Here is a 17,474-nt window from a genome sequence, read left to right on the forward strand (position 1 = left end):
GCCAAAGCCCAGTTCTTTCATTAGAACAGCCATTTAACGAAAGAGTCGTCCGAGATTTTTATTATTTTTTTTAAATTCTTAAAATCTTTTTAAAAGTCATTATAAATGACTTGTAGAGTCATAGCCCGCTTAGATTATGAGAACATTTTTATATATTAATCAAATTTAGATTAGGATTTTCAGCAACTAATATACTAATCCCCGTTTCTCCCCCCTATACTTTCTGCGTTCTCATTTATGCGTGTGCCCAGGTGTACTCGTATGGGTGAGAAACGGTTAGTATGGTTTAGTTTTAAGTTTTTCCCCCCCATTTGGCGTCTGTCATTGTGCTAGTGATTGCACGGTGTACATTGCACATGTGTGTGCGGTTAGGAATGTGCATTGTACATCGTTTCGCGATACGTAATACCGCGCTTATTATTTTTTAAAGTTATTGAATAAAAATAACTTGTAGAGTCACGCGTACGATACGAAATTTTCTTTTTTAACAATCGTTTTGCATAGTAGAGTTACCGCATTTATTTGCGGAAACTATGATATACTCGTATAAACTAGTATGCATATATACTAGTTTATACTTGTATTTTTGCATTAGTCATTTATGCAATAATCACTAGCCTTGACAGACGATTACAGCAATTGGTACGTACTCCCATAAATTTAGAAAACGCGTTTGAACTAGGGTGTCGGAGGTGCCCCGGGGCATGCTCTCTAGTTTAGGCTTTTGCACCCTGGTGGTATGTGTGAGAACCGTGGAGTGTGTGGGTGGGTATGCATGTGTATTTTTTTGAGAATGTGAAACTTTAATTATAAGTAGGTAGGACCCCGGAATGGCACGTGGCATACTTGCACTTTTCAGTGCGAGTCCCCACCTCCGGGTTTTATACGGAATTGTCACAAAATTATATCTTTTTATTCTATCTTGCTTGACTTGTAAATCTTTTTTGTGACAATTCTGTAATATGCATTATGTATCATGATTCAAAGGGATTTGCAACCATTTAAAAATTCATTTCTATTTCGATTGTATCTCGAACGAGATAGAGTCGAAATCAAATCCGCAAAACCTTTGATGAATTGATACTTAGTTTTAAGTATTATAACTAGCACTTCGCACTATCGCGATTTAATCTTGAAATGTTTCATATAATTTAATATAAAGAATAATTTAAATAAAAATATTGCAAAGAAATGCATTGCATTTTTAGTATTATTTTTATTTCAATTCGATTATATTACTCGATAGTAAAAGTGCGAAGTGTTATTAGGTCATCGATTAGCATAATTAACTGCTCGGACATTCGATTAAATGTGCTCGTGTAATATGTGCACAGTCGATGAACTTTTAAGTTCGTTGATTGTCCACGAGCTAGGATAGCTAACGGGAAACGCGAATGCATTTTGTAATAATTAATAAATAGAGTCACCCCCTTAACGAACATCGGAATTATTTGCATAAGATGTATGATGAAAAGAAATAAATGGAATTATTTCATATATATATTGTAATGTGAAATGTATTTCATTTATATTAGTGTAATAAGCAGTTGAGAGTAATTGGGTGAAAATGTCTTGAAGTCGTTTCTAAATTGTACGACCATAATTTGGCATATTATAACGGTTTGGTATTAGAATAGAATCGATACTTTACATGTTAATAATATTCCTTTCGGCGATGAGATATCTCTCGACCAAAAGGTAATAATTATTTTCTATGTAAAAAGCTCAGGATGTTTTACTAATCACATTTTTCTTTTTCAGGGTTGTGTTAGGGTCGGTTAGGTTTTTTTTTATTATATAGAATCAGGGACGATTCTAATTCTATATCATTAATCGTTGTAATATGCCAAATTATGCGAATACTTTTTGGAACGATTGACGTTTTTGGTCAAAATTCTTTTCATGCTCGCACGTAGGGAATGTCCGACAGTAGGCTTGAAGAAAGAAGAGGCTAAAAGCCGAAGAGGCCCCCACTTAATTGTGGCTCAAGAGGGCAACTACAGACTTAATGAGTTATTTTCAAATTCAACAGCATGGTTGAATTTTTTGAGAATAGCTCGTTGGTCATTTGATATTTTTATTGTTTTATTTTTTTGTTTTGCTCGTCAATAATTTATAATGGTTATTAAGAATGGTAATAATTAAAATAGTTTGCTTTTTGTTACAGGTGACCATCGTTGGATTTGCCATGCCACCCACCAAAGACCAAACATAATTTTTCCTTAAAATAAATCGAGTATTAAGAAAATTTGATTTTATAAATGATATTTCATTAAAAGATAGAAAATACTTTAAAATCATGATAGAGTACAATACCATTCCCGAATTCCCGCTCCAATATCATATCATTTTCTTATTTCCTATTACACACAATTTCCCCACTTTTCATTCTTCATTTCATTCGTAGAAACTAATTATCTTATAATGTTTTTTAATGTCTCTTTTATTGTTTTAGGTATTAAGATTTATTCAATTATTATATTATATGTTTAATTAATTTTCCGTTTATATTTTGTTTCAGGATGTGATTAATTCCAATGCATTTGTAAGTATTGGATTTTGATCTAGAAAAGGAATATGCTTTCGATGCATTCATTGGTTCTTCGCAAATCTAAACTAATCTTTCTGTTTTCTGTTTCAGGTTCGTTTCCAGTATTTTTTTCAATGGGTAGCGGGTAGATTCTTTCTTTCCGAAGAAAGGTCTACTTCAGGGATGCGACCCTGCCCACGCGAGCCTTGATTCTATCTTACCTCCAAAGATAGAATCATGTCCTTACCTACAATTCCACCCACACCGAACGATCCTATTTTTAATATTTTGTTGGCAGGTTGTATTATGGAGCCGATGCAAAATTCCGTTCAAGAGGAGGAAGAAATGGACTAAAAAAAGACGAAGTAATGGTAAATTGTAATAGAAGATAATTATTTCAGAAAGAAATCGAAATATTCTAATCCGTTTATTGTTTTCTTCGTAGCATTGCACATGTATGATAGTTATTTATAATGCATTTTTTTTTTTTTTACAGATACCATGGATCAACCTACAATTATATACATTTATTTTTATTGTACAATATTTTAGGTAGATTGCAAAATTATTAAATTAAAAATATTCATAATTTGTAATCTCCGTATGTGTATATATTGCAATTATACTACAGTGTGTTACTTTTCAGTAAAATCACCGATGTAACTAAAATTTTATTCACATGCATTCCTTGTTTTATGTTAGTGTGAGAAAAATAATTGTTTATGCACTTTTATGTTTTTACAGGTACCATGGATCAGTCCAAATTTTTATAGATACCATGGATCATTCATTGCAGTTTGGTAAATCTAAAATGATCTTTTCTTTTTCTTTTCCAGGTTCGTTTCCTGGCCAACTTTTTTTCTTCTTCCCTATCCCTTTGTTTTTTTTGTTGCAGGTTCAATAAGAGGAGGACCAGAGGAGGAGCAGACTAGAACTTAGTTATAATAAAATAATAATGTATAATTTAATGTTAAATTTTAATTTGTTAATTCTTCTCCCCTTTGCATCGCACTCGTCTGATAATTATTTTTAATGTATTTTTAATATATTTTTAATGAATTTTATTTGTACATAGGTACTATGATATTTCGATTCTATTGATGTTTAACACCCCGTTTATCATTTTGTTATATGGTATTAAAACTTTTCTCTTAATTCTTGATAATAATTGCAAGAATTTTCAGAATTAAACTCTTAGGGTGGGGCCTAAGAGTGGGGCTCATTAAAAAACGTTCTAGAGGTTTTTATTTTCTTTGGTTTCGATTTATTTCGGATGGGGACATCTTCAGGATGCACATCCCGGGTCTTCAGAAGCGGTTACCTCCTCGTGGTTAGACCTGGGCAATGGTATTTTACTTTCAGTATAATGTTTAACATATTTTATATGTTATGCATTCCATTGCAAGTAAAATCTAGCCAAAGACCGCTTGCTATAAACATTATAATTGTAATTAGTTTCTTTTAAATCCCTAATTAATATCATATTTCTTTACTCCCTTTTCCTTGGTTCCTTTCATTCATTTAATATACAGAAACTAATTACATTATAATGTTTTTTAATAACTTTTATGTATTTACAGATACCAAGGAATAGTCCAAAACACTCGATGGATTAATTGCATTCTTATCTCGCATTTCTTTCTTGTTAACTAGGTCATTTGAATTAAAAATAAAATGAATCAAATTTGTAGTACAATTAGTTAATAATTTCTTAGTTATCTCTATCTTTTTAGAAATTAATTATTAAATTATTAGTACTTTTTTGTACTCTCAGTATGGTTACAAAATAAACAATAACATTTGTTTAAAAAATAATTTGATTTATTCAATAGTATATTGCAACAATATGAAGTAGCACAATGTAAATTGTTATAAAATATATAAGTGATATGGAAGACATTAAAACTATACATAAAATCCTTAATTGCAATACATCATTGATCATTATTTATAACAATACTTATTATTTATTATACTTGATATTTCATCAAATCCCATGAGTTTGTAACCATAATCTCTGCTCTGTAATACATTTACAGAATTCATTTAAAATATAATCATATTAAACATATAAAATTTTTTTACAATTTAACAATAATATTATAGATTCCTATTATATCTTAAATTTTAAATGGAGATACTCTTGACAGTAAAGAAGTTTTCTGTAGTTTCCATGAATATTCTCTAAATGGCGTTAAAACTAGTTTCTTCATCCGATTTTACCATCAGGTACCAGATTACTCTTACATCAATTAATCTTTTCATTCGCATTGTTTTATATTGTTAAACGAATTATTAAATGTTCTCAAAGCCGTAATAGTTAATCTATAAAATAGATTATTTTTATAAAACGTTTATATAGAAAATCTCTAAAATATCTTAATATCGTTATAGAATACAATAAAGGCAACACTAAAAGAGTAAGAGTGCCTTTATAAAAATACTGCTAATTTGTAGTTTTTCAATTATAGGAAATAATTTAGACCGGCGTAGATGCCGGAATAGAACATACAGCCTCTTGCGCTAATGCAGCATTTCTTAATATCAACAAATGCGAATCCATATCGTTCAATGCCTGATCGATGAAAGTTAATTTTCTAGCTTGACTTTTGGGAACACCGTGTTTAGTTACTAATGCTAAATGAGTAACAGCTAATACCAATGCAGCAACTCTAGCTTCCAATAGTCTTGCATCCAATGGTGGATATAAACTTCTCACTACATCATCTACACGGGGTGGAATACGTCTAGCAACCTAAATAAATATAAAAATACATAAATAAATATTTAAAAAATGCTAATATAGAAAATAGTTCAAATAATATTGAAATAATACAAACATCTACTATTTCCAATGGTACCGTATTGCTATTTACTGTTCCTGCAATAGCAGTAAGACTTGCCGCCAAAGCATGACAAGAACGAAGTATTGCGATACAAGGCGGTGCTAAACCAGTAGCATCATCAACCCACCTACAATATAAAAAAACCAATATAATAAATGTTTAACTTTATGAATGAATATCTTATACCTTTCCGCACCAGCAAGCCATTCCTCGCTTTCCCAGGTACCCAAACCTAATTCAGGATTATTCTCACTTTCCAACAAATCTGAACTGAGATCCAGCGAATCTTTTTGATTCTAAAATAAACAACAAATAACAACTTTCATCAATCGCATTCAAACCCATCTCAGTCGACTGTCTCAATCAATGTACTAACATAATAACAACGTTGTCTGCGACAAATAACAAGGAGTACCAAGAGCGCACCGAGAAAAACTGCAGCGAGTGCACCAAGTGCAACTGCTACTATTGTTTCCATTCCATTGGTACCAGTCAATGAAGCGGAATTACTTATCGACACCGGTGAACTCATTTTTATTTATTTCTTTTCTTTTCTTTATAGAATAAAATGATATCTAATATTATTACCAATAATTATTATGAAGAATAACATCAAATATTAAGATACAACATTTATATATAAATGTTTGATATCATTAAATCATCTATCACTGTTAAAGTTTTTTTTTTATTTTTTCAAATAAAACATTGGATACAGTAATACGTTTTATGGTTGAACTATCAACAATGCTATCCATTCTCTTTAGTGACAGACGGTGGGAGGCAGAGACTGTCACGGATCTTATGCTCAATTCACCAGTAACAAACATTTCATTATTGGACGTATCAAACATTATGTAAGATCATGTAGTATATTGTTCTATTCATTTATATATATACAATATAAATATATTTATCATTAACATATTTAATTCATTCATAAGATTACATATGTCATCTAATCTGATGTATTCAAAACAAAATGGAGAATATTAAATGTACACATAAGATCGATGGTGCAGTCTATTGTATGCTTAAACTTTTCAAGTCATACTTATATACAACACATGCATACATATGTTATGATATATGGTATGATTAGCATATATATATAGGTTAGGTATGTGTATGTGTGTATATATATATAATAGCTATACGTGGCAGCACTGCGCAGAATACCCTGTTAGAAGAATATTTCTGAGTCATATGTTTCTTATAGAAACGAAAATAGTGTTTGAAAAGGATGCTGTCAAATTCAGTGTCATATTTAGTATTATTCATGAAATGGATAGAATTTTCTTAAACTATTTTAACACGAGTTTAAATAATCTAATTAATATCATTTTAACGTTCAAATGAAATTTCGGAATATTTATCATTTCTCGTGACGATTCATCCTTATTACGTTTCGAAGAATAATAATAATCTTATAATTAGAAGAAACTTAACCTAAATTTGAACATTATTATTATTCATACACGTATATATATATAAATATATATATATATAGAAATTAATATTTAATTTGGTTTGTTTTTAAATGATACGCGTTTACTAATTCTTTATTGAGGTTAAGTTTATTAGTATTATTGATATTGAAATATTTTTCTTCGTGTTCATTTATTCTTCCAATTGTTATCGGGTGTGTATATGACAAGCAGATTAAGAAGGAAAATTAAAAGGTTGAGTTTAGTTACAGCTTATATATGGTAAGAATGAATAAAAAACCTAATAGTGCCACAGCTCGCTTAAAGCAGGATTACTTACGTCTTAAAAAAGATCCTGTGCCATATGTTCTGGCCGAACCGGTACCTTCTAACATATTAGAATGGTAACTAGATGACTATTCTTTTGATTATATTAACATTTTTCTTTTTTGTAACACAAGTTAATCATTTTTATTTTTGTAGGCATTACGTCGTCAAAGGACCAGAAAAGACACCTTACGAGGGAGGGTTTTATCATGGAAAACTTATATTTCCTGGAGAATTTCCATTTCAACCTCCTAGCATTTACATGACTACTCCTAACGGTAGATTCAAAGTTAATACCAAACTTTGTCTATCCAACACTGATTTTCATCCCGATACATGGAATCCTGCTTGGAGCGTGTCTACTATTCTTACAGGGCTTCTTAGTTTTATGGTATATTAAATAATAAATATTATAAATATAAAATGTAAATACCATACACTAAACAATTGAAAATGTGGTTATCAATTACAGATCGAAAAGAGCCCAACCTTTGGCAGTATTAATACGACAGATTACGAAAAGAGAGAATTAGCGAGGCAAAGTTTGGAGTACAATCTACGCGATAAATTGTTTTGTGAATTATTTCCTGAAACTGTTGAAGTAATATTTCTCTCTTTATTTAATTTATGCATTTGCTTTCTTCGAATAAGCAAAAATACAAAACATTTAATTAAATGACTCCTACGTAATATTATTTTACATTATAGGTCATCAAGGCAGAGTTGGAACATAGAAAAGAATTGGAAAAACAAGCAAGGCATCAGTCTACCGCAGCAGAAGTTTCTTCCTTAATACGAGATCAATTACAAAGAGAACAAAGTCCGTTACAAGGCGCAATTACTAATCTCGTTGTTCTTATTGGTTTCGCAGCATTCGCTCTTATAGTTAAATATGTATTAAGGAGTATTGCAACGGAATATGGTAAAAGTGAGTAGATATTAAGATATTAAAAAGGAATTTTGTAAGAAAAAATAATACACATGAAGACACAGCATGAACAGATCTACCATGCACACATTTTTTACTTAAGGCTTCTACAAGAAAGACGATGATTTCGTATGAATAATAATGAATTGCTAAGATGTACAAAAAATCTCTTATTTTTTTTATCGTTGTGCATTTTTTCTTTTTTTTTATACTTTGGTTTGTAATGCAATTGCACTTTCTTCCAAATAATTTAGTCTTCGACTTGTAACAAAAGTGCAAAATTAATATTTCGACTGCCTAAAAAGCTTCATATATATATATTCATGTATATATTGCATCTTTGTATAACTTATTGTTACACGAAAATACGTTTTATTATTCCTACTAAAAATTATAAATTAATTTTCAATACGTACTTACATTTATATTTCCAATAATGATTTTACAATTGAAAATATTGGAGCCTTAAGGAAAAAAAGAAAGAAGGAAAGGAAAGAAAATTTGCCGATAACGTAAGCTACATTGACTTGCCTATTGATCTATGCCGAATTTGTGTGGAAACCTTCATTAATCTTTGATCGATGTTAGTCATGGACATTTGATAGATGTTTATATCAGGGGTAATTGTAAGATCCAAAATGTATTATAACACCCATTATTTTAACAATGATAATTGTGGTTTTTCTGCAACAACAGTCTTTCTACATCGCGACGTAAGAAGTTATTTTTCATATTAAATTAGAATATGAAATATCTCGTTAATCGTTACAATTTTGTAACCCTTAACGAATATCCACATTTTGTATTCTAATATTATTTAAACTTCCAAAGGATGATTTATCAACGATCGAAGATTTAAACCGTGATAATTTGGAAAAGAAAACGAACTAATTTAAAATCATCCAAATCATAAAAGACTTCCTATGTTCGATGAATTCTTTTAAGAAATTATTTATTTTCTTTACACCGTTTGCATCACTGGACATTTGACAAGAAAAAACTTTTTCATTCGCTCGTTGATAGAACATTAATTTTAATTATTGTTAAATTTAAGCATACATAATATATACATTTGGAATCTTATATAATATAATTAACGAAGAAGTGCACAAATTTCATCGATCGAACAATCTTTGCCTCTTCGACGTGCCAATATAGAAAACAAATTTTATATTTTATTAACTTATTAAAGTATCATATACCAGGATCTTATTAATCCCTTTCCCTACGATTTAAGTTTCAATGAAGTGTGCCATAATCAACAGCAAGGTAGATCATATATCGAGCCATTTCATGGTTCGACTAAGCAATGGAAGTTGTGTAAATCGCACATGTTTTGTGATATATAAAGCCATGAGTCTGACCAGTGTTGTTTATGTTTGGCCCATTTGATGTACCACAGCTCTCATAAGCCGTGATACTCATGCTTACAATTAGTCTGATTTCCTTACCACGAATCTCACACGATATTGTAGGTAAAGGGAATTAAGTATAATATGCATATAATATTTGATTCATTCTATTAGAGATCAAATGTAAATATAATTTATATAAGATCGATGAGAGAAAATGAACTATCAGAGGCAAAGATGATTTAATTTTTCTTTTTTCCAACTATATTTATTCCAATTTACTTGATTTATATATATATATATATATATATATATATATATATATATATATATAAATATTTCTTCCACTTAAAAAGAATAAAGAAAGAAAAAGGAGGAAATAATTAGATATAATATAATCTATCGCTTTAATAAAATATTATATCATATATCTTCCTTTTTAAATCTATAAATTTAAATACAAATTACTTTTTATTTTTAGTTTATTATAATTTGGGAATACGTGATTTTTTGTTATTAATCCGTATCGATTATTATCATCTGTATGTTATTTTATAATTACATATTATTTCTTATCGCTATTTTTTGGTACAAGGCACATTTTAAGTTGGTAGAATATATTTGATTCAATATTAAAAGCAAAAATATTTATATTCAATTAAATTCAAATTGTATAAAGATAATCAATGCTTTTTTTAATCTCTATTTTAAATATATTAAATATATTAAATATGAATTTCTTAAAATGAAATTAAATTCTCTCATTCATGATTAAAACTGTACGTTGAACTTTGTAATCTTTGAAAATCATATATTAAAAATATATATTAAAATAAATTTCTATCAAAGATATTCAAACGCAATTGTTAAAGAATTGTCAAATGGATATGAAATAAGATTGATTAAAAATAAAAATAACTGAAACAGTCTACGTAGAATTATGACGATAATAATAAATAAAATACATGATATATAGAAGAAGAAGAAAAGAATATAAGAATGCCTATATAATAATAATATAAATGAGCGCCAATATAAAATAGCACAGAAATATTTTCAAACATATCAAACGCAAAAAAGAAAAAAAAAGAAAAAATAATTAAATAGTTTCATTTATTTGGGTCAATATTTGTATTATTTAACAATAAATATTTTGTATAATATATGATCAACTTATATGCGAAGATTTTGTTCGATATAATTAATTACATTTTTTATCGATATTGTAAAGTTGAATTTGAATTGTCTTAGTTTATTGATAGATTATTTCATTATTAATTAATATATTTATTAATATTGTTTTGATCACATCTATTATAAAATATTTTGACAAATTATGATATTTATAAATATTAAATAGAAAATAAAAATCAAAATAATAATCATTTATATTCATCGGTTTATAATACTGATCACTTATATTACGTAATAATAATTTATCATAAATATTGACCCGATAAATACCAGCCAAGAAAAGAAATAAAATGACGATTACATTACGTGCACGTTCGGTGGAATATTAACGCATTATCTCTTATTAGAAAAATTCAAGAAAGAAATAAAATAAATATTAAATAAAATACATATTGTAATGACTACGATACAAGTAAAATGAGTAAGTAAATTGTCAAAGAAATGATGTCGTTAATTTGATATGATAAAATGTTTTGCATTTAATCGTTGAATTTGACCGATTTAAAATTACATGTTTATACATATATTTACTTATTTAGTTACCGTAGAAAGAGAGAAAGACACGATATTCTTGGAGACAGTGGATGGTGTTCGTAAAACGATAAAACGTTAGTTTTCTCTGAATGCTTCGTTGTCCAAGTGCTCTCGGGAGGAAGGACACATCCTGTGAAGTGGCTTTGGTTTTCTTTTCTCTCTCTCTCTCTCTCTCTCTCTCTCTCTCTCTTTTTCCTATATAAGATATTTTATAAGCAAAAAACTTTTACTTTTGCCGATCTTTATATTCTTTCCTTTCATATTTTTCTTTTCAACATAATTTTTCTTTCATGATTTTGCAATTTTTAATTTTATTGTTCTTCATTATCGCAAAATTTGTTAAATATTTAAAATATACATTTTTTTCTTTTTTATTTTTCTTTGATATTTCAAAATTGTTTATATATTAATAAAAATATATAATTGCACTATTTAATATGAAAATGGTGTTAGTCAGTTTTGTACAAATATTGAAGAAACACATAATTATGATATTTTATTTATAATTAACGAATATTTTGTTTTTTTCTTAATTATTTTTATAATATCGACTTATATCTTTTTTTCATAATTAATTGTTTAATAAATAACAATATATGTATATATACTTTATATCAAATATTAACAAACGAATAAGCAAATAACATAATTGAAAATTTCATTCGTTTTTGTTATAAACAAAATATATATATTTAAACGAACGTGTACTTGATCGTCTAAAAAAATAATTAAATAATTAAACAATGACGTTTTTATTCGCGTATCGTTTTCGCATTTGCGATGTGTACGTGCGTGCGTGTGTAAGTGTGTATAAAAATTTCTTTTCACGTAATATTATCCTTTATATATAATAGTTTTCGATTAGCTTCTCCTATATTGATTAGATTAGATGTAAGCGTGCCTTTAAGATCAATTAAAATGAAAATTTGAAATTAAGGAGCTTAAAAACTTCCCATAATTATAATAATAATAATAATAATAATAGTAATATTATAATGACAATGAAATAAATCCATTCGCGTTAATTATCTACGCCATTTACGATCATATAATTTTCATAATCGTATTTGGTGGGTAGGTTGAAAAGTTTTCAGCTTAACATAGAAACAATTTCAAAAGTTCTTTTTCTTCTTTTTTGGTCAAAAACAAAAAAAAACTAACATTTAATTTTTTTAACATAATTTCGCAAAAGTTTTGAGCCTATTTTTTTCTTATAAATAGGCTCAAAACTTTTCAACCTACTCTCTTATATGTATTTATATATCACGTATTATATTTAATGCAATTAGAAGCTCCTTATATATATATTATAATAATAATAATAATGATAATGATAATGATGATGATAATGATGATGATAATATGAAATCGAGATTTTCACCGATATGCAAAACACATGTACAAAAATCTTTTTACTAATGAGAGATGTTTGTAACAGATTCTGTACAGGGACATATATATATATATTAAAAAAATAGACTGTTTAAATCTTCTGTTTTTATTTTTTGGTTTATTTTTTTTGTTATAATACGATTTACTCGAATAAAATATATTTGAGATTTTTCCATTTGTCCATCTTCGTTCACTCATTTTTTCTTTCTTTTTTCTACTTTATCTAATCTAATGTTTATGCTTAAGGGTGTGTTGAAAAGTTTTGAGCCCCTTACAAATAAAAACTTTTTTATATATACATATTTTGTATATTTAATTAATTCTACTTTTTTGTGTTTTAAATTTGAATAGAAAAATGTGTATTATAAAAATAATATTTCTTATTTAATATTTAATATTAAATAATTGTATACGTGAATGAATTGAAAGGTTATTAAGCTTTTAATATATGTAAAAATCATATTGTTGAAATATTTAATCTTCTCCTCTTATCTTTTTCTCTAATAAATTATGAAATATTTTATAATAAAAAATGAATGAAAATATTTTTAACAGACAAAAGAAAAAAAAAGAACGATTTATAAAGGAGGAAGCTAAATTTAAGGTATAATAAATTTGACACGATGTATAAGGTAACGCATATGTTAAATATAAGTATAACAGTACGTGATCAATTCCCCCTTTCTCGATGTTAGAAAAAAATCCACCATAATCTATGAAAACAAGCCGCAAAAGAAGCAAACAGTTATTTATTATAACCCAACGAATAACAAGGAAGTCGTAGACCTCTTTTCGGAAGTTTCTTTTTTCCCTTTTTTTTCTACTTTCTTTCTTTTTTCTTTCTTTTTTTTGGGGTTGTACGTGTTAGAAACGCCCTCATTGCATAAATCATCAAAAGCGAGGCGCCAGAATTGAATTTGGTCTCGGCTCGATTCCTGGCCAAATAAGATTCACGTGTTTCTACGATCATTATAATTTTTTAATAATTTATATTCATTCGTATATTAATTCATGAAAATTATCTTAGAAACATTTTAATGCTCATTTTAACGTCAAATTGACAAATTCACAAATTTATGCTTGTATTCGTGTATGGATAAACATTTATGCATTTAAAAAAAAAAAAATTAAGGAATCGAACAGTTCGTATGAAAAAGAAAGATAAAAATGAAGATTTAAAAATTGATACATATAGATCTTCGTGGCTCAAGTGGTAGAGCGTTCTTTCGGTATGCGAAAGATCCTGAGTTCGAATCCCGGGCCTCTCTCGATTTGTTAAACAACTGATAAAAAAAAAAAAGATATAATCGATACATTAATTTTAATAATTTAACGTAAAATTAATGTAAATAATATAATTGAACAATTGTGATTAAAATCGAATTGTAAAATACATGTGTTTGTTAAGAAGATAAAAATTGATGAATTTATAAAAATTTTATAAAAATTTTATAAAAATGAAATTTTATAAAATTTGTAAAATAATTTGAAAAACGTTACGAGTAAAACGATCATTTTCAATACCGGAAATGAGGTTAGGTTTTGCCATAGATACCGTGTATCCTTTTTTAGGATAATTTAAAGTGTCGTCTATCGGAAAGCTTGGTAAAAGGAATTTCTAAGAATCGTTTTAAGTTTCTTCTTTAGTTTGGTTGTTGAGAAAACGAGAAGGGCCCGCATAAGGTTGGTTCATCCGTGACGGTGGTGGTAAGTAACGCTATAGACGAAAAGAAAGAAAGGAAGAAAAAAAAAAGAAAAAAAGACATTTGAAAATAATTAACTGTAGAACCGAGAACTCATTACGCCTTTTAATGAGGTGCCATTGGCTTATACACGAAGGGTAGTCAGAAAAATTTCGTGTTAAGGGAATACTATACTCGAATTTCGTTAACACGTGTCTATGTATAATGACAGAGTAAGAGATAGAAAATTTTAAAATTAAAAAAAACAAGAAATAGAGAGAGAGACAGATAATGCGATGAATGAAACATTCAATTGATTTTTAAATAACTTTGTAGTATTAAAATAATATAAAAATGTGAAAATAATTGAGATTATATTAGAATGTAAAACAGAAAAAAAAAATAAAAATAGAAATAATTAATGAATTAAAAATTATTTTATATCATCTCATTTCATTTCATGTAAAGTATTAAAATAAGAAAGAGGAAGTGAGCGAGAAAGAAAAAAAATGAAAGAAATGATTTTAGTAGTATGACAGAAATGTTTTTTCTTTTTTTTTCTTTTTTTTATTCTATTATCAGCAAAGATGTAAAAACGTTTTAGATGATATTAGAACGAGTTAATTTAAAACATCCGATCAAGCACTTTAAATCGAAACCTTATTCCATCAAGTACTTGACATTTTCTAAGACACCCAGTTCTTTTGCATGCAGTCTCGAATCGAGATAAGTTATCTTTCTAATGTAGTAGAAGAAAACAAAAAAACAACCACTTGTTTAAAAGTTTTTGACAGTACTCGAACGTCCTCTTGTAAAATGTTTATTCGATGATTTATTCAATAATTTGAATTTTTAATATATAAAATTGTACAAGTTTATATATATTGGGTGGGGGGAAAAGTTTCTTCGTATTTGAATACCCAAAAAAAAAGTCAAATCAAGTTTTTCCTTTCGTTCATATTTTCTATCTCAACTTTCTTCGAATGTTTTAAAACTATTTTGTTTGTTTCTTTTTTTTTTAAATTATTCTGTGATATTTCAGCTTTCAAATGTATGCTAGTATTGTCAAATCCGAAAATTATTATCAGAATTATGTGACTTTGAAGTTTATCAATCGAGAAAATACGAAAAAAACTTTTCCCCCAAACTTAATATTATTAAATAATTAGAACAATTTGATTACAAATGTTTGGGTAAATATTCAAATCATCGCCATTGCAATCATTAATATATAAAAATAATTGAAATAATATGAAATATATTATAGTAAATATTAAATAGTATAGAAATTCTTCGAAATCGTTTAAAATGTATGAAAATAGAGTAAATGAAAGAGAAAGAAAAAGAAAGAGAAAAAGAGAGGTTAGGAAATTGACGTATTTCAAAGGTATCGTTCACACTTTCCCAGAACGTTATAACCCAACAGCTATATTCCCCTCTCTTTCTTTACAAAGGAAATCGATGAGAATACTACTACTGGCTTGTATCTATTTTTGACGGTGCCGAAGGAAACTTCAACGGTTTGAAAACTTTTCCGGTGCATCATTAAATGTATATGTGTACAAACACAATATACACACACACATACACACACATTATATATATTTATATATATCACATAAATAAGAAAGAAAGAAAATGAAATTTCTTCGAATTTCTTATTAAAATAAATATGCTGGTTATTATAACAATAAATTAATAATAACTGACAATTATTTTATAATAATAATTGTAATATAAAATAAATCATCAAATCAAAGTTTTATTAACTGAATAATATAATTGTAATCATTATAACAATATAAATGAACGATTTTATCATTTATTTTATAATAATAATTGTAATATCAAATAAATATCAGAAAATAAATTATTCCAAATAACTAATAATATATAATTAATTAAAACGTACAATATATAATTCATAAAAAGTAATCAATTTTTCAAATTTGTTTGTCGACCGTTATAATTACCAGAACAATTTTAAAAAAAGAAACAAAAAAAACAAAGAAAAGATTCATTGTAAGATTGAACGATTGCTTAGAACGATGGTGGGGATGAATGGTGAAGGATGATTGGCGAAGGTAGGAGGGGCGTAAATAAAACAAATCATTCAAAACACAATGGGATTGAAAGGTTTTCTCATTGGACAAGGAAACCAAGTATACAAAAGAGTAGGGAAAAGAAAGATGGTGTACACTGTTGGGAAACTATTCACAAGGGACTAATACACAAAAGTAAATCGGGGAATGTTCTTGGCAACTTGGGTTATCTACTATTGGCTATGTAAAATAACCGATGACATAGCTTTCGACCAATCGACGTTAACTGGGCGTCGCATTCCAAGAGTTCCTTACAATAATATTTGCACTGGCTCGTCTTATATCCATTAGCATCAACCGTCATCGTTCTGTCGTTTGAGATACCATTTGGTAAATTATTTATCGACTCCTTCTTCTTCTTCTTCTTCGTTTTTTCTTTTTGTTTTCTTTTCGGACGGAATCTTTTTGTTTTTTTTTCTATTGACCGTTCGTTCCGTTTTTCTCATCTTTGGGCTTCCTAAACCAATCTGATCTTTCTATATTACGTATTAATATTTTCTATATATTTGAAATTATTATTTATAATTATATTTAAATTATAAATTGAATAACAATAATTGCAAACATAAATATCATTTTAAGGTATTATAATGTGAACTAATTGAGATAATAGAATTTTTTAACCTAAAAAACGTAGATTTTTATTAGCTCTTTAATTATTTAAATAGGAGTACTTGGGTATGTAAAAAAGTTGAAATTAAAATTGTATTAATATTTATAACAGTGCATTGTTTTTTTGTTTTATTAAAATTCTTTTATTTTTATTTTTTCGATGATTGACAAATTACAAGAAAAAAAATATGAATCTCGTATAATAATTCAATATATTTATACATTCATTATTATCATTATTATATATACTCGTATAGTGGTTTTATTTAAAATATAAAAATACTTTAGATTAAAAATGCTCGCACATAATATTTTCTCATTTTATTTTTTGAGAAAATTTGACCACGTCTACGAAGAGGAATGGAAATCTACATTTTATTATTTTATAAATGTTATTATTAATAAACAATAATATCATTAATACGAATAAAGTAAATATGAAATATATTTACATGAGTAATTATGGAAGAATCAACGAAAGATTTGTTTATCCAATCGATTGTTACAAATTGTTAAATAATTGATTGCATCGTCCGGCCAAAACTGAA

General features: G+C 27.5%; 2 protein-coding genes across 2 annotated transcripts; one reads left to right on the plus strand and one right to left on the minus strand.

The window, feature by feature from the left end:
- Window positions 1-4,329: 4,329 nt before the first annotated feature.
- Window positions 4,330-6,809, minus strand: LOC122515488 (transmembrane protein 98-like). The gene is made up of 4 exons (XM_043632860.1): window positions 5,753-6,809; window positions 5,563-5,672; window positions 5,371-5,503; window positions 4,330-5,285 (listed from the first exon to the last, which is right to left on the minus strand). The coding sequence occupies exons 1-4, from the start codon at window positions 5,906-5,908 to the stop codon at window positions 5,010-5,012; spliced, it is 675 nt and encodes a 224-aa protein (XP_043488795.1). The 5' UTR covers window positions 5,909-6,809; the 3' UTR covers window positions 4,330-5,009.
- Window positions 6,810-6,905: 96 nt separating this feature from the next.
- LOC122515487 (ubiquitin-conjugating enzyme E2 J2-like) lies at window positions 6,906-8,103 on the plus strand. Its single transcript, XM_043632859.1, has 4 exons — window positions 6,906-7,207; window positions 7,287-7,521; window positions 7,603-7,731; window positions 7,839-8,103. Exons 1-4 carry the CDS (start codon window positions 7,083-7,085, stop codon window positions 8,064-8,066), a joined length of 717 nt encoding a protein of 238 aa, XP_043488794.1. The 5' UTR covers window positions 6,906-7,082; the 3' UTR covers window positions 8,067-8,103.
- Window positions 8,104-17,474: the final 9,371 nt, after the last annotated feature.

This window comes from Polistes fuscatus, unplaced genomic scaffold (assembly GCF_010416935.1).
Source record: "Polistes fuscatus isolate 324 unplaced genomic scaffold, CU_Pfus_HIC Scaffold18, whole genome shotgun sequence".
Classification (NCBI taxonomy): Eukaryota; Metazoa; Arthropoda; class Insecta; order Hymenoptera; family Vespidae; genus Polistes; species Polistes fuscatus.

Excerpts from the sequence above, each read along its gene's own strand:
- LOC122515488 (XM_043632860.1), bottom strand. The coding sequence starts at position 5,908 with ATGAGTTCACCGGTGTCGATAAGTAATTCCGCTTCATTGACTGGTACC. Across the intron at positions 5,504-5,562 it reads TGGCTTGCTGGTGCGGAAAG|GTGGGTTGATGATGCTACTG; the intron begins GTATAAGATATT and ends TTTATATTGTAG. Across the intron at positions 5,286-5,370 it reads TACCATTGGAAATAGTAGAT|GTTGCTAGACGTATTCCACC; the intron begins GTTTGTATTATT and ends ATATTTATTTAG.
- LOC122515487 (XM_043632859.1), top strand. The coding sequence starts at position 7,083 with ATGGTAAGAATGAATAAAAAACCTAATAGTGCCACAGCTCGCTTAAAG. Across the intron at positions 7,208-7,286 it reads CCTTCTAACATATTAGAATG|GCATTACGTCGTCAAAGGAC; the intron begins GTAACTAGATGA and ends TTATTTTTGTAG. Across the intron at positions 7,732-7,838 it reads TATTTCCTGAAACTGTTGAA|GTCATCAAGGCAGAGTTGGA; the intron begins GTAATATTTCTC and ends TTTACATTATAG.